The 23,161-nt window shown below is 40.0% G+C and overlaps 1 protein-coding gene across 2 annotated transcripts; it reads left to right on the top strand.

Annotated features, from left to right (window-relative positions):
• The first annotated feature begins 229 nt into the window (after nucleotides 1-229).
• On the top strand, nucleotides 230-21,042 carry LOC125269569 (interferon alpha/beta receptor 1a-like). Of its 2 annotated transcripts, none has more exons than XM_048192473.1 (7): nucleotides 230-417; nucleotides 5,212-5,347; nucleotides 8,136-8,326; nucleotides 8,407-8,567; nucleotides 14,319-14,466; nucleotides 14,870-15,027; nucleotides 19,484-21,042. In XM_048192473.1, the coding sequence occupies exons 1-7, from the start codon at nucleotides 378-380 to the stop codon at nucleotides 19,787-19,789; spliced, it is 1,140 nt and encodes a 379-aa protein (XP_048048430.1). In that variant the 5' UTR covers nucleotides 230-377; the 3' UTR covers nucleotides 19,790-21,042. The 2 variants fall into 2 exon arrangements, with proteins under 2 accessions (XP_048048430.1, XP_048048429.1); XM_048192472.1 differs by having other exon boundaries at nucleotides 234-417; nucleotides 5,206-5,347.
• Nucleotides 21,043-23,161: the final 2,119 nt, after the last annotated feature.

Below are 23,161 nucleotides of genomic sequence, written 5' to 3'. Positions count from 1 at the left end.
TTATATTTATTATAATTCAGAGTATCTATTGCATGTTTATTTCTCCAGTGAAACACGTGTAATTAATGATTTTCTCGTTATTTTCTCGCAGTAGAATCATGTGCATTAATGCTGAAGCGGCTTGCCATAGTAGAGCACGCATGCGCAGAGCCGCTGCTGAGGATCTGTCCTCACACACTTCCCTCGAGCACTAGATGGCGCTGATGGGGAAGCTTTACTGACACACCCTGGTTCGAGTGCGCTTGTTGTTTGAGAACACCTCGTGACGCTGCTCGATGTGACGTCAGTTCCGCATTGTCTCCATGTGAGTGTGGCGGAACCGAGAGAAGCTGAGAGTGTGAGACACACAGTGAAGAGATGCGAGGATTGATGTGAACATGAAGGCGCTGCGCTGCTTCTGTCTGCTGCTGTCAGTGGGTGAGTGACTGATCATCTGTGTTCATCTCTGGAAGATCGTGTGTGTTTCATGTGTTGTTGTTGTTGTAATGTTGTCACTGTGTTTACGCCTTTCTCTCTCTATCTCTCTTTCTCTTTCTCTCTTTCTCTCTGTGTGTGTTTCAAAGATAAGTGGAGGTGTGTCCCAATTCTCTTGAGCACTATTCTAAATCATTTTCAGTGGTGTATTAGTAGTGTGAACTCACTCAACGGTCACAGAAGAGAGGAGCTGTCAGACTGTTGATGAATATAATAATAATGATGAACTACAGTAGATGTTTGAGCACAGATCGTTCTCTCATTGAGCAGGAGTGAGATTGTGACTGTTAGACAAGTATATTCTGTAGTATGAACACAGTCTGGACCCACAGCCTGATGTTGTGGTCATGTGACCTGCAGTATCCGGTTTCACCAGCTGTGCAGAAGATACAACACAGCCTAGTTTTGACCTACATGGGCAAATGTTACAACTTAAGCACTACTAAATATTTTTTTGCGTTGTGTTGCACCATTAAACTTAGTTGAAGCACAACTCTGCGTACAAACTGGATATTTACGGAAGCCTCCAATCAGGAGAAACGACTGGAATAAAATGTCTGACCGACTGAACTGCACCAATAAGCTCTTGTTTTACCCGACAGACTTCAGTTCTTTAGACATACACTGTCAGAAATAGGGGTACAGTAGGAGTCCCTTTCTGTCCCCCAAGGTACAATCTACACCAACATACCCCATAGGGCCTATTATTGGACCTCAAGGTACATATATGTTCCCAAGCATTCACCCTTGAGGGCACAGCCCCAGTGACAAGTCATTGTACCCCTAAAGGTGCAATTATGTACTTTATCTTCTGAGAGTGTATATGATCATGCTGACATTTACACTCGCTTAAATTTTAAGAGAGAGAGCATTATATGAAGAGATTACTGTGTTAGCGGCTCTTCAACACGGACCCGTCCTTCAGTGCGCCGCTGTGCTTCCCATCCATAGACTGTCAAAGAAGATGGACGACACACCTTCACTCTCTTCCACTGTAGTAACTGAAGCAGCGTGTCAGTATGGAGTCAGTGTGAAGTGGAGCCGCGATATCAATGTCTCGCCCAAACTCACAACGACTCATTATGTCGGTGTGAAATAATCAGCTGTGGAAATGTAGGAAATTAAGTTAAAGCTCCAATCACCTCAAGCAGATCCAGAGAAAAGTCTTTTGGTGCCTCAGTGACCGCTTCACTCAATCTCAGCTGTCAATCATGACGTCTCACCCCCTGTTTTTATAGCATCAAATAACTAAAACCAAACTTAAGGACGAACACCTTAAGAAAGATCTGCAGCCCGACCCATTTCTCAAACCCACCAGATCGAGAGTCAGGGTCACATGACTCACCCTCATGTGCTTTTGTTAGGAAATGGACGAAATTTAACATTTCTGTTGCCGTTATATGTAAATAAATATGATGAACAAAACACCTAAAGAACTGGTTAATTTCCCCAATAAGATGTTTTCCATCAATTCACACAATCCTCCAATCGTTCCCATTATAAACTCTTCTAAAACTGGAACCCTGAATAATCCGGATAAACTAAGGAACAAGTCTAAGGGTGCGTCTCAATCTCTAGTTCAGTAGTCAGGGCACCGATCAGGGAGTCGGCTGTGTTCCACTCCCTTCACTCGCTAACTTCCCTCCGTCTCGTGGACTGGATGTGCGTCAGTGCACGTTGCGCAATTAAATCTCAACAAAATTAATATACATTATTATGTGATCAAAATAATTAATATATTGTACACTACAGTTAAGCGCGATCTGCTGTGACATCACAATCAAGTTGAATTGTGGGATATACAGCTGCTTGAAGTGTACAGCGGAGTAGACTCGCTCCTTCTGTCAAAATCGAGGGGACGAGAGTGTTTCCTCATCCACGCGGCGGGGAATACACTGAGGGGAAGTGCTTAGGGACGTTCACGAGTGCCTGTCTAAAAGTGAAGTGGAACGCAGCCCAGGGCACTGAGAAGTTCCCTAAAAAGTCCCAAAATACACACTGGAAACCAGGGAGCATCGATGCATCAATCCTGAAGCCTGTAAGTCAAATCACGTGAGCAAACTCACATAACGACACGCGATAGATGTTTTTAAAAATACGAACAGTTATTTTATTATATTTCAGCATAAACAGGTAATGAACATAATCTAACATTTATCATTTATTTATGGCTGAAATGTTGCATATATTTAACAAGCTAAGTATGTATCATAATGTACTTTAACAGCAGAAGTCATGTGGGACGGATATCAAGAGGAGGCAGTGCCTCCATTGCGCTGCGATTGGCTGTTCATGATAAACCCCGCCTCGTGCTTTCAAGCGCGTTCTGCATCTGCCTATCATTCTGCCTGAATGATAAATAATGGTGTTAATGGGAAGAATGAGAAAGTAAAATCTCGCCCTCTTGATATCACCGCTGTCACATTAACTCTTTCCCCGCCATTGATGGAATTTTCCGTCAATCTGTGTTTTCACTGTTGTATGGTAGGGGGCGCTATTACACCTTCTGAAAGAGTACAGAATCTCCTGATCAAAACACAGATGAAGAAGAAGCAGAAACAAGCGACAGAAGCATTGCTTATGCTCATTGTACTCCATTTTCTCAGCCTTTTGTTCAGAATGTTGCTTTTTTATCAAACTTACCCACATTCAAGTGTTGATTTTCCTTTTAATACAGTATATTGTATGTTTAGATATTGATACAACAAAGTATTCTGGGGCCATGAAAGTTTTGTGAAAATGATCAGAAATGCTGGTGCTGGCTGGAAACTTTCTTAAAAGACCCCCTGTGGTGAAAATCAAGTGTTTAATGTTGTTTCTATGTCAATGTGGTGATTTTACCATGACAAACCATGTGCAAATTCATTCATTCTGAGCTTTAACATGTCATTAACTATGACCGCTCTGAAGCCAGTCTCAACAGAAGCCACGTTATCCTGCTATATTTTCTACTGATATGAACAATCGGGTAGATTTAGCAATGTAGGCCTAGCGGGTGTGTGATAATGTGTATTATGATGTTATGAGGAACTGTTCAAAGCGTTTCTGCTGATTGTTAGAAGGCAGCTGTCTGACTCTGACATGAAAAACAGGAACATGGTTTGTGTAACATTAGCAACACATTATTAGCTGTGATCGTCAAGCAAAAGGCTAGCCATATTAATTACGTCATGTGTCTGATGTTGTAGCGAGCGATACCATTGTGCAGCGTTTACCGAGTGGATCTCTGAGCTGGTGTCAGTGCGTGGAGGCGGGGCTAATTAGCATATTCATAGATCCACATATACTAAATTAATCAAGAGTGTAGAGTTACATTCAAGCTATTTTAAGGCATGAATATTTTTTTTTCACAGGAAAATACGCATTATAATGATAAAATGATTGACTACAGGGGGACTTAGCACTGTCAGGGAAAGAGTTAAATTGTATTATATTGTATTGTAATTGTAAAATACATGTAAAAAAAGATTAAAAATCACACCAATTTGATGAGAAATATACTTTGTTTTAATAAACAGAACATTAAATACTGTGTTCATGTGAAAATACATACTTGTATTGGTCAAAGTAATGTTCTTTTATTTAACCTGAAAAATGTGTCAACATTAAGTGTAACTAATTTGAATGTACAATAAAAACATTTCAGGACATGCTTGAAATGGAGATTTAGATAAGGGTTTCTGTTCAAGGACCTTTGAGATCATCCTGAGCCAAGATACTGAGGTTTATGTTTAACCAAACCATGAAACAAGATGGCTGCTGTGGTTAAACCAGCTGAAAGTAAACACTGCTGGTTTTGCAATGCTAATGCAAAGAAATGATCATGCAAACACCATTGTAGCGCTTGCGACGGATCGACCCAAAACACTGAAGTTACTGCAGGTTAAATTCACTAAAATAGTAAAGAATGAAGTCACAAAGACTTCAGATTATGCCTGAGATGCCAAATGAAAGTGGGTGATTTATAGAAAAATATATCTGCACATTCTAGTTACCTCTGTCCTTTTAGCTTGTTCTCTTTCCTTTGTGAATTTTGTTTCTTAACCTCCTGCTCGTCTGTAACTGTTCAGCTGAAGTCTTGTTATGTCTGGCCAAAGCTTGCAATATTTCAAATGGGAATTTCATCTAGACACCTATAAATGGCCATGAGAATCTACGATGCACACTTCACCACAGAGAAATGCATAGAGTTGTGCTCAGAAGTTTACACACACCTGGCAGAATCTGCTATAATATTAATAATTTTAGGAGGGATTATAACAATTGCATGTTGTCTTTTTATTGAATCCAGCCCTGTATCTTCACATAAGTCCACAAGAACAAATAATAGCTGGATTTATAAACCTGAGCCCGTTCAAAGGTTCACACGTAGGCATAACCTGATATTGCTGAGTCCAACATGTTCCTGGGTCAACATTCAAATCAACCAATCAGATTTGAGGGATAAGTTTACAGATTATGTCAAGTTTAGGCTTAAAATCATGAATTGGTGCTTCTACATCAGTGTTATTCATCTATCATTTCCCTCTGATTTTTGGGATCACTTATGGGTAGGGTTAGGTTTAGGGGTAGGAATAGGGTTAAGACTAAATTTTCAGACTAGAATGTTGTTCCAGGATCAACAAAATATGTTGACCCAGGAACGCATCTAACTCAGGTTTATATTTAACCTGTTTGCTACCCTAATTAAACGTGTGTGTGTGTGTGTGTGTGTGTGTGTGTGTGTGTCAGTCACAGCTCTTGGAGATTTGAGCCGTCCTCAGAATCTCTCTCTTCAGACTCTCAACACACAGTATGTTCTGCATTGGGACTGGGCTGATGATCAGCAGACGGCCGTGAACGGGACGCTTACCTTCACTGCACAGTATCTCTCGTAAGAACCGCTCTATCTTTGGCATCTGCTTTTACCCATAAGATCATGTAATATAGCATTGTTTTTGTAGTATGTAATTTTTGCATTACAATTGAAATGTGCTGAATTCTGCTTAGACTTCATTGAAGCTCATTGGCTTCGTTTTTCATTTTCATTTCAAAGTTCTGTTCAGTTGGATTCATTTGCATTGCCCTTTTTATAATAAATATTGTTCCACAGCAGCTTTGTAAAGAATAGTGGCCCGCAGGCACACAAACCATGAAGCTGGTCCTCTTCAGACTGATACATACAGTCAAATTCATGGGAACAGATGTCATCCAGCCACATACTATTAATGATACCAAATTCAAATGCATTATACTGTTTATTGTATGTAAATTATATAAAAGAATAGGGGCTCGACAGACACAGAAGCAAGTAAACCTTGGGATGGACATGTTAAAGGATTAGTTCATTTTAAAATGAAAATTACCCCATTATTTACTCGCCCTCAAGCCATCCTATGTGAATAAGACTTTTTTCTTTTAGACGAATACAATCATATTTATATTAATATGCTCCTAAGCTTTATAATGGCAGTACATGGAAACCACCTCTATGAAGCTCAAGAAAGTGCATCTATGCATCATAAATATGTGCTCCACATGGCTCCAGGGGTTAATAAAGGCCTTATGAAGTGAAGCAAAGCATTTGTGTAAGAAAAATATCCATATTTAACATGTTATAAAGTAAAGTACAAACCCGATTCCAAAAAAGTTGGGACACTGTACAAATTGTGAATAAAATCAGAATGCAATGATGTGGAAGTTTCAAATTTCAATATTTTATTCAGAATAGAACATAGATGACATATCAAATGTTTAAACTGAGAAAATGTATCATTTAAAGGGAAAAATAAGTTGATTTTAAATTTCATGGCATCAACACATCTCAAAAAAGTTGGGACAAGGCCATGTTTACCACTGTGTGGCATCCCCTCTTCTTTTTATAACAGTCTGCAAACGTCTGGGGACTGAGGAGACAAGTTGCTCAAGTTTAGGAGTAGGAATGTTGTCCCATTCTTGTCTAATACAGGCTTCTAGTTGCTCAACTGTCTTAGGTCTTCTTTGTCGCATCTTCCTCTTTATGATGCGCCAAATGTTTTCTATGGGTGAAAGATCTGGACTGCAGGCTGGCCATTTCAGTACCCGGATCCTTCTTCTACGCAGCCATGATGTTGTAACTGATGCAGTATGTGGTCTGGCATTGTCATGTTGGAAAATGCAAGGTCTTCCCTGAAAGAGACGACGTCTGGATGGGAGCATATGTTGTTCTAGAACTTGGATATACCTTTCAGCATTGATGGTGCCTTTCCAGATGTGTAAGCTGCCCATGCCACACGCACTCATGCAACCCCATACCATCAGAGATGCAGGCTTCTGAACTGAGCGCTGATAACAACTTGGGTTGTCCTTGTCCTCTTTAGTCCGGATGACATGGCGTCCCAGTTTTCCAAAAAGAGCTTCAAATTTTGATTCGTCTGACCACAACAGTTTTCCACTTTGCCACAGTCCATTTTAAATGAGCCTTGGCCCAGAGAAAACGCCTGCGCTTCTGGATCATGTTTAGATATGGCTTCTTTTTTGACCTATAGAGTTTTAGCCGGCAACGGCGAATGGCACGGTGGATTGTGTTCCCTGACAATGTTTTCTGGAAGTATTCCTGAGCCCATGTTGTGATTTCCATTACAGCAGCATTCCTGTATGTGATGCAGTGCCGTCTAAGGGCCCGAAGATCATGGGCATCCAGTATGGTTTTCCGGCCTTGACCCTTACACACAGAGATTGTTCCAGATTCTCTGAATCTTTGGATGATATTATGCACTGTAGATGATGATAACTTCAAACTCTGCAATTTTTCTCTGAGAAACTCCTTTCTGTTATTGCTCCACTATTTTTGGCCGCAGCATTGGGGGAATTGGTGATCCTCTGCCCATCTTGACTTCTGAGAGACACTGCCACTCTGAGAGGCTCTTTTTATACCCAATCATGTTGCCAATTGACCTAATAAGTTGCAAATTGGTCCTCCAGCTGTTCCTTATATGTACATTTAACTTTTCTGGCCTCTTATTGCTACCTGTCCCAACTTTTTTGGAATGTGTAGCTCTCATGAAATCCAAAATGAGCCAATATTTGGCATGACATTTCAAAATGTCTCACTTTCAACATTTGATATGTTATCTATATTCTATTGTGAATAAAATATAAGTTTATGAGATTTGTAAATTATTGCATTCCTTTTTTATTCACAATTTGTACAGTGTCCCAACTTTTTTGGAATCGGGTTTGTAACTAGCTTCTACCAGACCACCTTCCATATTAAACTGAACCTGAAGTTGTTTTGAACTGCGAGAGGCATTACACTTTCTTCCTAAGTTGAATACAGAAGGCGGTCCGTATTAACCCCCGGAGCTGTGTGGAGTACGTTTATGATGGATAGATGCACTTTCTTGAGCTTCATACAGGTGGTTTCCATGCACTGCCATTATAAAGCTTAGGAGCATCAGGGTGATTATTAATATAACTCTGATTGTGTTCGTCTGAAAGAATAAAGTCATATACACCTAAGATGGCTTGAGGGTGAGTAAATCATGGGGTAATTTTCATTTGAAAGTGAACTAATCCTTTAATGCTTTCATCAAATCCAAATGAAAGACATTCAGTAGTTTCCCTTAGGCAACATACAGAAATCATCTCTCCAGGGTCAGATGACAAATCAAGTGCACTCATGGCATCTTTTCCTCCAACAGGGCGTTTCAATCCCGTAAGGCGGCTCATAAGCAGAAATGGAGGACGGTGTGCGCTGATGTTTCAGAGCATCTCTGTGATTTCACTGATTCTGGACTGAATTACTGGGGCATATATTATCTGCGTGTGCGGGCCAACACAGCACAGTGGTTCTCCAGCTGGACCAACATCAGTTTCTGCCCTGATAAAGATGGTGATAAACTGCTCTGTCTTTTCCTGGCATTGGCTCTTGATTCTGCGGTGTGACCACAGCTCTTTCCTTCTTCTCTGTAGCTGATTTAGGTCCTCCGTCCAGTGTGAAGCTGACCTCTGTTAAAGGAGATCTAGAGATCGTCATCGCTGACCCTCTGAGCAGCACCAACGAGTCCATGAAAACGCTGGCTCCCGACATGCATTACCTCATCCAGTACTGGAAGAAGCGTGAAGACTATAAGGTATCTGTGTGAATGACCTGCTCAGATTTCCATCAGCAGTTCTCAACTCTTTCCTGTAGTGTTTAGGTCCAACCCTAATCAAATCCATCTGCCTGTGACATTGTAGTAGTCTGAAGACCTTGATTAGCTGGGTCAGGTGTGTTTGATTCGGGTTGGAGCTAAACTCTGCTGGACAGTGGCCCTCCAGGGCCAGAGTTGAGAACTCCTGGCCTAGATAGTGTCTGAATGCGGCATGTAGTGTGGACTAGTAGAATCTGTAACGTCAGCATCATTTCTGAGACTGAAGGAATCCAGAAGTGCTTTTAAAATTATGATGACCACATCCTTTAGAAAGATTTTGGCTTCTAATCTCTAACTAGATTCTTCCCTCTTAAAGTACTTTAGAACTATTTCCACAAACACAGGTTCAAAAGTCTGAATATGTGGTGACATTTGGGATGTCCTTTTTCAAGCCTCTAATACCCATTTTCCAGCAGCATGAACCGGGTGTTAGTTCAGAGCTAGTGCTATTGCTGGTTCGGAGTTGGTTCAATTGGTGAGCCTTCTAAGAACCGGTTTGCCTTTTCACGGGCTAGAGAGCCAGCACAGTCTGGTCTTACGTAAATCCAACATGTTTATTTTGGGATTTTGAAAAATGTAAAATGAATAATAAATAGATAACTTCTAAGAAATGTTTCATTTATCTACTAAACTATGTAAGATTTTTTTTATGGTAAAATACATTCTCTTAACCCAGTTTATTGTTCAAAGACTAATATTAGTATGACATTCATGGGTTTATCTTCCCCAAAAGTGTAAACATTAAACCTCCCAGACTCTAAACATTCCAGACTCACACATCTAAATATTAAGAGTGGTCTGCTCAGATCTGTTAACCTATAGCATTGGTTTGGAGCGTGGCTGTTTGGGGCTACTATATAACAACTGCAACTCCTTATGAAAGGGTTGAGTCATTATCACAGGGAGAGTTTGGTTGTATCACTCCCTTTTACTCTGTTCTGAGTAGGAATTTTGGAACTCCCCACCTTGTAAACACCTCCTCTTGCAAAATCTTACAGATGTGGCGAGTCATGCTGTCTCTGATGGGAAAGAGCTCTACCCATTTGGTGAAATAATTGGCTACTACCAGAAGATGCACATTTCCCTTTTTACCTTTGGGAAGGGGCCCCATAAGGTCTACCCCTAACATGTACCCAGGCTCCTCTACTTTCGTGGACTGGAGGAACTGGGTTACTGGGTTTGTATTTCTGGCAGACCGTGCATTCCTTCACATACTTCCATATGTCTTTGCGCACCTCAGGCCACCAGACGACCTCTAGGATTTTCAGAAGTCCCTGTGGACTTTTGTGGAAGTAACTGATAATGGTTGTGGTTAGACTCTTGGGCATGACAAGCTAGTACTTTGTGCATGCAGCACAGGGTGACACTCTGTACAACACCTTTTGCTGGACTTCCCATCTAATGCGGTTGACATCATCCATGATTTCGAGCCTCCCCTTTAACTCTCTCACCTCAACATTCTTACTCTGGGCTTTTAATATTTCTGCCAAAGTTGATGGAATATCCAAATTTCAATGGGATGATTTTTCGTCAACATTCATCACTAAGGAGTATTGTTGAGCACTAAGGTAATGTTGAGCTTTTGACATCATACATCAGGCACTACATTCATCCTACTATTCTGGTACCGTATCTGGAATTGAAACCACTGGAGCCTTAAGGTCCATCTCGCCAGCCGAGAGGTAGTCCTGGGGGAATTAAAGGCCCAGGTCAAAGCAGCATGGTCCGTACACACCACAAAGGGTACTCCTTCCAGGTTAGGGTGCCACATTTTGACAGTCCATACCACTGCAAGGCACTCTTTTTGTGAGGTTGAATAATTCACCTCTGCTCCCCTCAGTCCCCTCAAGGCATATGTGATCACCTTTTCTTCTCTACAGATGTTCTGAGTTAGAACTGCTTCCAGACCAATAGAGCTAGCATCTATCTGGACCTGGAAGGTTTGTGACAGATTGATCTAATGTAGGGGCTTGTTGTAGAGCATGCTTGAGACTTAAAGCTTAACTGGGTTCCATGTCCACTCCACCCCTTTCCTCTTAAGGTGGTTCAATGGGGCGGCCAGTTCAGTGAAGTGGGGGATAAATTTGTGGTACCACCCAACCAACCCCAGGAATCTCTGAAGTTCCAACAGGTTTTGCAGGTTGGGTAGTTGCTGATGGCAGTGATCTTGTCTGAGTCGACTTTTAGTCCCACCTTGGACACAACATGTCTTCAGCTCTGCTTTCATGAAGTGGCATTTGTTGAGATTTATAATATTAGCCTCCTTCAGTTTCTGAAAGACAGCTTCGAGATCTTTCAAGTGTTGTTATTGGCCTGAGGAGTAGACAATCATGTCATCTATGTAGACGAAGCACACATTTCCTCTTTGCTTACCCAACACTGTCTCCATCAACCTCTGGAACAGCCTCAGCATTTTTCAGCCCCGAAGGGCATGGTCAAGAAATTAAACAATCAAAAGAGCGTTATAAAGGCTTTTTTCCCTCCTGTTTTCTTACATTTTTAAACCTGCCAGTATCTAGATTTTAAGTTATTTTTTAACTCAAATAACAGGCACCTTTTAATGACTCCAGTATTTCCACGCAGAACCTTAGACTGCCATCTGTCTTTGGAAATAATAAAACCTGAAATCCCCAAGGGGTAATACCTTCTTGCATCATCCTATCAATCTCCCTTTCCATTACCTCTTTCTTTTAGGGAGAAATTATGTAGACTTTCGACTGCACGGATATGTCATCCGTTGTTACGATCTGATGGGTGGCTTGATTGGTTCTCCCTAGAGTTCCAAAACCAACAGTTGTCCATTTATTTAAGAGGGGTTGGATTTCTTGAGGATGTCTTGAGGTTTTTATGCTAGTTGTTGACACCAGTTCTCCAACTCTCTGTCTACCCTTCTCCATTGGCACAGCCATGAACAAAGAGGTGACTGGTCCCCCTCTTCTGAATACATGGCTACTTCCACTGTGATTGCTGGAGAAAAGGATAGACTCTAACTTGGTCTCTGACCTTCAGCTCATAGCTCATCACAGTGACGTTCAGCTGTACTCCAGTTTGTCTCAGGAAGACCAGTCCAAGAATCAGAGGAAATGCTAGGTGTAGGTTAGAGTTTGGGGTTTGGGGTGTGGCTGCTGTAGCAGACAGAGAATTTTGTGTATGGCTACTGGAGCAGGCAGAGATTTGGGCATGGTTGCTATTGCAGGTTATGAATTTGGGGCGTGTCTATTGTAGCAGATGGAGCATTCGGGGCATGGCTTCTGGAGCAGGCTACTTTTGTTCTGCGTCATGTTTAGGGGCATGAAAATATAAAGTTGATGTCTCTACAATAACAGACCAGCATGCATCTAATAAATTATTCATTCAAGAATGTTGTGCACACTTACTGCAACAATGGAGCTGCAAACTTACGTGTACTTTTGAAAATCCAGCGTTTAGTTCATCCTGGTAAGTGCTCATTGTCACAGATGTAAACAATAATTTTCCAATGGTCCAATGGGCGTGACGTCTTAGACTGAGACTAGAGGAGGCATGACACGAAAAGGGATGTTCACAAAATATGCTTTATTTGTGTAATTCCACTTGGTGCCACTAGTGTCCCATAAACTATATACTTCACCTTTAAAGAAATTCTAATTTGCATGTTTGTTTAATAGAAGCATATTTACTGGATGTCAGTAAATATGCTTCTATTAACTCTCTAGTAATTCTAGGCTCACAGCTGGACACAAAAGGGAATTTTCACACAAATCTGAGGTTGTTTGTGAGCTACAACAGGTTTAACACTCTGAGGTCTGAAAACGCACCGGCGCGTTTTGCAGGTTTTTTTTCACATTGCAGCAAAACAGACTTAAAATACTCCGTCATTTTTTGTCATAGAGATATAAGTAATATATCAATTGAAACTATAGAACATCTTCTTTTATTTGTATACACTCTTTTATTTGTAAACACAATGTTTTGCTTTTTGTAAACTAAAGAAAACTAACATGATGCGTGATTTCTCCTCTCCCTCTGAACGAAGTCCAATCTGATTGTTCTCAGAAAATGAACTGTAATGATTAGTGAATACTAATCACAGAAAAATTAAACTTATGTCTAAAAAAAACGTTAAGATGTCAGGTTTTAAATCATGTAAGTCAAATCGAAAACAAACCTTCTGTGTTTATGTAATCTGTATGAAAAGAGAGCCATGTCAGAAGTCCGTGATTCAGCTCATTATCCGCTAATGCGGCCACGCCCACGGAGCCAGCGCTATTCAGACGCAAATTCAGAGGCAATACATGCATTCATCGTCTCAATCGTGTATTTATTGTCTTGAAAAGTGTTTATCTGGATGTAAAAGTCATGGTTAGCGAGCTCTAGAAGACATGCAGTTAGTTCCTGTTTTCTTTTCTTCTATAGATGAATTTTAGATGAGTTTTTGTTTCTTTAGCGCCCTCCGGCTGCAGTATGAATTGGAAACTCCATTCATGGAATAGCCTCTTCTTCTTTTAGATGAATTTGTGGACTAAAAATGCACAGAGAGCGCCCTCCAACTTCAAGGATGAATTGTAAACACCAGCGCTCATAGTAATGACAATGAATATTAAATAAATATAACTTCTCTGTATAGAAAATTGACATAAGCATATGAGAATCCTATATTTCTCCAAATGTGCATGCTTTTAAACTAAAAGCCTATATTCAGACTCTTTGCATCACAGAAATACATTATATTTTAAAGTATAATATAAAACCATTACTTTATATTGTAATAATATTTTTCTGTATGTTTCATATATCATGATGAGCTTGAGACATCACAGAAGGTTTTTTTCACAGTCTACCTGACTGAAATGCCTCATTAATATGCAAGTCATTTCAGCTCATTACTATCCAATTCTTTTGTCTTCTCAGGTGAGAATGGCCCATTATTCAGTGGTGATTCACGCCTCCACACATACTGTGTTTCTTGGCAAAAAGTGTCTTACAAAAACTAAATCAATATATTGTTTTATATGAAGGAGTAGGCAGCATAATTTTTACATAATTTTGAAGCAAAAACTCTAGTCTACAACCTCCAATACCCAGAAGTCTTGTGAACACAGATTTAATATACTTATTTTGGCCTTATTTCAGTGACTTAAGTTTTTTGTTTTTTCAGTAACCACGCATAAACATTATTCCTTCAAAAACACAAACATGTACATACATGTTCCTCACATATTATTGTAGCCTAGTTTGTGCTGAATACAGTGTAATGACACTTTTGTCATTTATATGTTTATGAACAACTGAAAAAAGCACAAATGTCAGGGCATGTCAAAACTTCTCCAGGCCCCAAATCAGCCTCAGACTCCAGAGGGTTAACTTCTTTTTCAACAGAGTACTTGAAGGCTGCTCTGTCATGATTGAGTAGTAATTGAATAGTATGAGCAGTAACGATGATCTTGAACCTGGTCATGAGTTTCCTCATCTGCATTCGTGAGTCTTCATATTTCTGCTGTCTGTCGGCAGGAACTCGGTGTGTTACTTAGAGTAGAGATGACATCAAATGTTGGTACTTGTTGCAGAAAGGTTTACATTTATTTTTTTTATTGAGCTTATTTTTGTGACTAGTACTCTTCAAATGCAACATGACTGTATTAAATGTACTGCTGAGTGAAGTGTAGCGCTTGTGCTACAACTAAAACATTCCCTCTCTTCTTGTGACTGCAGAAGGCTGAAGTCTTAAAGACGAAGAATAATGTGGTGACGCTGTCTGAGCTGGATGGATCAACATGGTACTGTGTGAGAGTTCAGAGCTGCTGTGACTTCTACAACAAGACAAGCGTCTTCAGTGATACACACTGCACACGCACTGAAGGTCAGCACACACACACACACACACACACACACACACACAGAGAGAGAGAGTTCAGTCTACTTTCCAGTGAGATCAGTAAGAAGAGTCATATGGTTGTTAATAAGATTTATGTGCCATTTATGATTGATGTTTCACTGTGTGTATTATCCTTATGCTTCAATAATAGGTTAATGAACAACCCACACTTAAGTGTTGGGTGTTTCTGATACATAAAGCCAAAGAAATAAAAAGTAAATATGTTGCTCTAGTAACACAACAGGCAGAGTAACCACAACAGACATTTATAACCCATAATTTATGGATCATGTCACATAAGGCAGAATCTATGCTTCGGATGTCATGGCTGGTCCAGCCAGATAAATGAATGTGTGACATACAGATTGAATGCTGTGTGTGATTTCAGGACAGACTCCGTACTGGCAGATATTTCTGTACTTCCTGTTGTCGCTGGTGCTGTGCTTCCTGCTGGTGCTGCTGGTGTGGTTTTGCTTTTACAAGGTGTTGAAGTCCTTAAAGAGCATCTTCTACCCAAACGTTCAACTCCCGGCTCACATTCAGGAGGTACAAAACATTTATACTTTCTTACATGCTTTAAAACAGTATGATATCATAAGGTTTCAGTGACCTTTGATTAAAGATGTGTCAGTTCGTAGTTCTGCAGAGATGAACTGTTTGTCAGAATACATTTATCAGGTTTCTCCAGAAATTAAGACAAAAGACAGTGTTTACAGAGAAGCCTTTCTGTTAAAAACATAAATTAAGTGCATTTTTACAACAGATACCTGTTCTAACTTATTAATATGACAAAATCTACATGGGATATATATATATATATATATATATGATCCAGTCAACGTTAGAACAGATTATGGTGTTTCATACTCAAATGTCCTGAGGAAAGCCATCTCTGGCTTCTGACAGTGTAGTTATAGAAAGTCCTGAGAATACGAAGGCCTCTGCTGTGCTTTCTTCACCGGTGAATGAGTTGTGTAACATTACAGCCTGGAAGGCGCTTTTTCATGTTACAACCTTCTAAATGAAAACGGGAGGACAAAACATCTGAACTTCTGAATTAGTAGTAATGTTTTCAGACCCCTGAGAGAAACCATTAGAAACTTGCTCAGCTCTCACACCTGGTTAAACCAAGAATGATAACGATAACTATATTAGCATCCACACTGACGGACGATCCCATTGTTTATCATAAGCACTGCAGTTTTGTCTTCTGCTGCTTTAAATGCTCAAGCTCTTCAAAGCAGGATGGATTCTGGTTGACGAGAGCAGTCTGTCACCGCTCACGCTGCAGTTGCGTATGTGGGGTTTCCGGTCTAGCAGGTGTTCACGTAACCACTTCCAGTTTCACCTGCAGAAACCAGAGATATCTGAAGGACACATTCAGTCGATCAAAAGTGACAGTAAAGGCTCTTATAATGTTACAAAATATTTCTGTTTCAAATAAATGCTGCTCTTTCTATTCATGAAAGAATCCTGAAAAATAAAATGTATATTGGTCACCATAAAAATATGAAACCGTTTTCAGCATTGATAATAATTATAAATGTTTCTTGAGCATCAAATCATCATATTAGAATGATTTCTGAAGGATCATGTGACACTGAAGACTGGAGTAATGATGCTGAAAATTCAGCTTTGATCACAGGAATAAATTACACTTTACTATACATTCACATAGAAGGCAGCTGATTTACGTTATAATAATATTTCACAATATTACTGTTTTTACTGTATTTTTGATCAAATTAATGAACAAAAGAGACTCAAAAACATAAAATATCTTACTGACATCAAACTTTTGAATGCATTAAAATGCATTTTTTTAAAAATCACAAAACAAATATATATAAGTTATATATGTCAATAATATACCCCAGTAAATCTTTTAATTGGACTGAACTGTTTTGTGAGGAAGAATGTGCGGATATTCCCAGTACATGAAGCTGGTGAAGGACATTCAAACATCCAAGAAACATTCATTTCAGGTTGTTCAATTATTTCTTGAAGGTTTATATACATTCACAAACAAAGAAATATCATCCCATATGATTCTCATTTAATAGAATTACTGTTACCTTATAATGAATCAAAATGCATTATATTGCCAAAAGTTTTGGGACGACTGCCTTTATGTGCACATGAAGTTTAATGACATCCCATTCCTAATCCGTAGGGTTTAATATGGAGTTGGCCCACCCTTTGCAGCTATAACAGCCTCAACTCTTCTGGGAAGGCTTTCCACAAGGTTTAGGAGTGTGTTTATGGGAATTTTTGACCATTCTTCTAGAAGCGCATTTGTGAGGTCAGGCAGTGATGTTGGCGAGAAGGCCTGGCTCACAGTCTCCGCTCTAATTCATCCCAAAGGTGTTCTGTCGGGTTGAGGTCAGGACTCTGTGCAGGCCAGTCAAGTTCCTCCACACCAAACTCGCTCATCCATGTCTTTATGGACCTTGCTTTGTGCACTGGAGCACAGTCATGTTGGAGCAGGAACATCCCCAAACTGTTCCCACAAAGTTGGGAGCATGAAATTGTCCAAAATGTCTTGGTATGCTGAAGCATTAAGAGTTCCTTTCACTGGAACTAAGGGTTCAAGCCCAACCCCTGAAAAACAACCCCACACCATAATCCCCCTCCACCAAACTTTACACTCGGCACAATGCAGTCAGGCAAGTACCGTTCTCCTGGAAACCGCCAAACCCAGACTCGTCCATCGGATCGCCAGACAGAGAAGCGTGATTGGTCACTCCAGAGAACACGTCTCCACTGCTCTAGAGTCCAGTGACGGCTGCTTTACTCCACTGCATCCCACGCTTTGCATTGCACTTGGTGATGTGAGGCTTGGATGCAGCTGCTCAGCCATGGAAACCCATTCCATGAAGCTCTCTACACACTGTTCTTGAGCTAATCTGAAGGCCGCATGAAGTTTGGGGGTCTGTAGCTATTGACTCTGCAGAAAGTTGGTGACTTCTGTGAGCCTCAGCATGCGCTGACCCCGCTCTGTGATTTTACGTGGCCGACCACTTCATGACTGAGTTGCTGTTGTTCCCAATTGCTTCCACTTTGTTATGATACCACTAACAGTTGACTGTGGAATATTTAGCAGTGAGGAAGTTTCAGGAATGGACTTATTGGACAGGTGGCAATCTATCACGGTCCCACGCTTGAGTTCACTGAGCTCCTGAGAGCGACCCGTTCTTTCACAGATGTTTGTAGAAGCAGTCTGCATGCCTAGTGCTTGATTTATACACCTGTGGCCATGAAGTGATTGAACACCTGAATTCAATGATTTGGAGGAGTGTCCCAGTACTTTGGCAATATAGTGTACATATAGTGAGAATAATAACTTTGCACTCTGATTTACTGTAGTATTTATCAAAGACAGAGGAGTGTGGAGAAGGAAGGGGAGTTCCCACTATCTCTCATCCTGTAACCTTGACATTCCTTCATCTGTGCAAGCGGAGCTTCTCCGGCGGGGTTTGATTATCTGGACAGCACAAAATCAAATCTACACTCCTGGGCAAAGAAAATGGTCAAACAACACTAAGCTTTTAATTGTCTTAACCACAAATTAGCCAGATTTAAGCAAATGTACTACTAAAATAGCCATCTCAGAAAAACATCAAAGACAGAATGACATTTTTGGCAGAAAATGGTAAGTTGTGTGTGTGGAGTGACGAAACACAGTGAAACAGAGCGGAGAAGTATAATGATAAAATCATCTCGAGCACAGAGAAGGGTGGAGGAAGAGTGTGGTTGTGTGAAGAGCCGTTCATCTGCTGGGGTTGTGGAGTTCAGGAGAATATTACAGAAAGACTTAAAGTTTTCATCTAAAGAGGAACGATCAGATGTTGTTTTGCTTCTGCTCTTGAGAACAGGTCCATCAGGCTCAGATTTGAACCCTATAGTGTATATTTGGACTCACAAACGAACTGGGAGACATTTTTCAATGCTATTCCATGCTAAGTTTCTTTATCTACACTATTTGTGCAATTCTTGTCCAGTGATTTGTGATTAAAATGGTTAACACTATTAAATAACTAAAGCTAACAAGCTTTCATTAATATTGTGCCACACTGTTATAAAGGATGTGATGCTGACCGATCACTTCTGCATTTTCTTTGACATGTCAGCATTTCCTATCACCAGATTTTCCAGTAAAAAAGCGGTACATAAACGAGAATAACATTTTCTTCGTGAGTGCTATTTCCATGACACCGCTGTTCTCTATGACAACTTCTCTAAAATCAGTACAATGATTGATGAAATTGCACCTGTTAAGATCAGGATAACTTATAGCAAGTGTGAGACCCTGTGGAGAAACACGACAGCAGTGCAATGCATGAGAAGAAAATGCAGCAAAGCTGAAAACAAAGCTAGAAATCCATTATGACATCTACAATGAGTGTCTAAACACTTACGTTATGGGACTTGGCGCTGCTAGACAGACCTTATTTGAGGTGTAGGTTGTCTGGAATCTGACCGGCTAGAGACAGTAAATGCCTCAGTTCTGTCTGGCATTTTCCCAAGTTCCTTAAAAACTGGATTTTTCAGGCCTCTTCTAAAGAAGAGCAGTCTGGATAAGTCCGTTTTGAACAATTATAGACTATCACAAACCTCCCTTTCATAGGCAAGGTAATAGACAAGGTTATTTTCAAAAGATTATTTGGACAACTTCCAGTCCGGTTTCCAAACACATCACAGCACTGAGACAGAACTGATCAAGATATCAAATTATTTTCAGCTGTCAACACTTCAGTGTTGGTATTACCAGATCTTAGTGCTGCATTTGATACTGTTGATCACAATATACTCTAAACAGACGGGAATATTATGTAGGAGTACCTGAGAAGGTGCTTCGATGTTCAGGTCATGTTTAGAAGGCTGAGGCTCTTCCTGAGCAAAGGCAGTAATGAGTGAATGATGTCCCATTAAACCCAGCTGTGAACGGAGCCTTGCTCTTGAATAAAACAAATAAGACTGACGTCTCTCTCTGTGTCTCCAGCTGTGGTCACCTGACTCGGAGAAGCCGCAGCTGCTCCCTCCGGAATCTCCCGGTTCTGTCTGTGAACACCTGGACCTGATCAGCGCCGAGATGGACACGGTGACGGACGCCCAGAGCTTAAACTCTGAGGACCAGGACACGAGCGCTCCCAGCCGACACGGCAGCGGAGACTCCGGCTTCAACTCCACAGAGGAGGACTTCAGTCGGCACGGCGCCTTCACTGACGTACAGACCGATGACGTGTGCAAGACGAACAGGAAGCACACTGAAGAGCTGCATGATGGGACGCTGGAGCTCTGCGCTTAAGACCAGACACACACAGATGACTCCGTTCTGTTTCTTTCTCTGTTCAAACATGTTGTGACAGCAGCACCGTGGAAATGCAAAACCTTTGGGAGGTTTATGGCATTTCAGACATATTTTCATTTCTGTATTCAAACGTGCAGATTCTTTATGATTCTTATAGGATCTTAATTCATGTTTTGTCTCTCGATGTCTTTCTTTGTTAGCTTCAAAAGCAGCTGCATGTAAAGAGAATAAGCGTCACTCATCTTCACCCAGTGTCACATTAAAATGGACTCTATCATATGAAGCTGACTTCTTCTTCTTCACATTCTGCATGTCTGTTTCACTCCATCAATGATGACAGATTTTATAAATGGTCATATGTTCAGGTTGATGTTTTTCTGCATGTGAAGACTGTTGATTACATTAAATGGATAGTTCACCTGATGGTTTATAATCGCAGTGAATGGGGAGCCGCATTTTGAAGTAAAAAATAATGCATCCATCCATAAAAAAGTAATCCATACGACTCCAGGGGGTTAATAAAGGTCTTCTGAAGTGAAGCAATGCGTTTTTATAAGAAAAATATCCCTATTTAAAACTTTATTTACTATAATAACTAGCTTCCAGCAGACGGCCGTACGCATCGGTTTGCAGTGGAAGAGTGACCTCTGACCCGACGCATGCCGAAATGATGAACACAGAAGCACAGAGGAGAGAGCAAAACAAAACACCGGTCACGAATTAGGAATCCAAAAAGAGAAATTTTACAGATAAATGTTGGAGGATTTTGATATAAGAGAAGAGGAGCTTGAGTTTGTTGCACAGCTCTATATGTTTGCACCGTGAGAGGCGTCTTACGATACTCCTGCACTGCGTCCTGTCGCGTCACGGGTTACTCATTCAGCTGATGCATACGTCATCCGCCGGAAGCTAGTTATTTGAATTTATAGTTTTAAATATGGATATTTTTCTAACAAAAATGCATCACTTTGCTTCAGAAGGCCTTTATTAGCCCCCTGGAGTTGTACAGATTACTTTTATTATGGACGGATGCATTTTTGGAAGCTTTAAAATGCAGCCCCCCCTATTCAAACCATTATAAACCTTGGAGGACTAAGGATATTTTTTAAATATATCTCTGATTGTGTTCTGATTTTTGTAACTGCATACTTGTACTTACACATGCACATTTAATTGTTTTTGCACTAATTAATCTATCCACAAGGTGGAAACCATGCCAAGGAAGTCAAATAAAAACTGGATAAACAAAACATCTGTGTACGCGTATGAGTCGAATGGAGTATGTTTCGCAAGGCTGTGTGTTCGACGGTTCGACACTGGCGTACGTGTAAAAAAACGAAGTATACCCAGGGCTTTAAAGAGCCGCACTATCCTGCAGTGGTTTGGATTTGAGCCGTTTGTGTGCTGTAGGCTTTTGGTTTGCTAATTATAAAAACATGTACAGCTGTATTCACTCAAGCTTTGATCAGCCATATATTTAACTCATTACATCATTGACGGAATTTCCCAGCTTCCCCTGTTTTCACTGTCATACAGTAGGGCTGCGTGGCTGTTTTAGCTCACTTAAAAATTTGTAATCGAATAAAATTCTTAGCAAGACAGGCAGGTTTTTTAGATACGGAAACTTTAAAAATGTTGGCTTGTGCATTAGTGCAGACACACTTTGATTATGCTGCATTTTTTGGTATAGCAGTATTTCAAAGAAATTAAAAAATAAATTGCAGACTGCTCAAAATAAGTTGTGTAGGGTTATATTGAAAGTACACCCACGAATGCATTTGTTAGGGGAACATTATAGGAAACTTAGTTTTTTAAAAGTAGAAAAAAAAGAGTAATTTTTTTAAAACTAGTAATGGTGTTTAAGATATTAAAGAAAATGGTTCCAAAGTATCTTTTAAAATATTATGTATTTGTAAGAGAGGTTCACTGTCATTCTACAAGTATGAGATTAATATCCTGCCATGATTCAAAACTGACAATAAAGCTCTGAAAGGCTGAAACTAAGTGTTACAGTAATACAGTGGGAGAACACTGACAAATTTGAAACTCTGAAAAATTCTTTGCGCAACATCGTAAAATGTTGCAGTTCTGAAGAAGGAAATCTCAAAAACAACAATGTTTGCAGAGATATTTTTATTTTTTTACATTTTGCAAGCTTGCAAATCTTATTTTTCGATCTTGCAAAACTTTTTTTGGTGAGATTTTGAGTTTTCGAACACTTAGTTTCAACCTTTCAGAACTTTATTTTCAGTTTTGTATCATGGCAGGATATTAATTCCATATACAAGGGGCGAGTAAAAATGATATATATCCTTTTAGGTTTAAGAGTGAAATGGGAAAAAAATATTTTCTATTTACTAGTTCTGTTGCTTGGAATAAATTACCTAGATGTATCCGAGACATACAAGATGAGAGTATTTTTAAAAAGGAAGTAAAAAAAATGGTTGTGTTTGAATGTTTGAATTTGAAGTTGTTTATTGAGTTTCTGAACGTGATGCAAGTTTCACTCCATAAATGATTTGTTTGTCCATTTTTTTAAGATATCGAGGACCACAATGGAAATACGCTTTTTTGTGTATTTTATCCTCAACAATTTTGAAATGTGTCTGAACTAGTCTGTTTTTGGACTTTTTTTGTATTATGTTTTAAATTTTGTTAAATAAAACAAACAAACAAAAAGGGGGCGCTATTACGCATCTTCTGAAAGAGTTCAGAATCTCCTGATCAAAACACAGATGAAGAAGAAGCAGAATCAAACTATAAAAGCATTTATAGTCTTTGAATAAAATGTGATTTTCTCTGCTTTTTTATTCAAAATGTTTTTTTATGAAACTTACCTACATTCAAATGTTGATAAAAATGCATGAATCTAGAATAATACTTTTTCGTGTGTTTAAAAGCAGAGGGTCTGTTCTCATAGGCGGAGGGTGAATCAACTCTAGGGTAGGGCTAGATGTGATTCCTCCATAAAAACACATTGAAATAGTTATGTGTCGCCTATCAGCGACCTACACATCCCGGCATAAACGCTCTGGTTATTAAAGTGGTTATGTTCACAAACAACTATAATTTGTACAGGCATGACGGCCTGTTCGAATAATAATAGCCATTGCCTAACCTAATACATCTCCTTCAAATTTGGAAGCGTTCATAAAAGCCTTCCTTCATATTCACTAAGCTAGAAACTGGTGCTGATGTAGCGCAAACCCACTTTTCCAACTCAAACCACTAATGTTCGATTGGGTTCATGTCAGGCCAAAGCATTAACAGAAATTTACCAGCATGTTTCTCTGACCACTCCTGAATTCTGGCAGTGTGGCAGGAAGCATTTTCCTGTTGGTAATGGCCATCAGAAGAGCCCTGTCCCCT

The sequence above is a fragment of the Megalobrama amblycephala genome, linkage group LG6 (assembly GCF_018812025.1).
Source record: "Megalobrama amblycephala isolate DHTTF-2021 linkage group LG6, ASM1881202v1, whole genome shotgun sequence".
Classification (NCBI taxonomy): domain Eukaryota; kingdom Metazoa; phylum Chordata; class Actinopteri; order Cypriniformes; family Xenocyprididae; genus Megalobrama; species Megalobrama amblycephala.
Note: the sequence above shows the minus strand (reverse complement) of the source record. Positions and strands in the feature narration are given on the sequence as shown.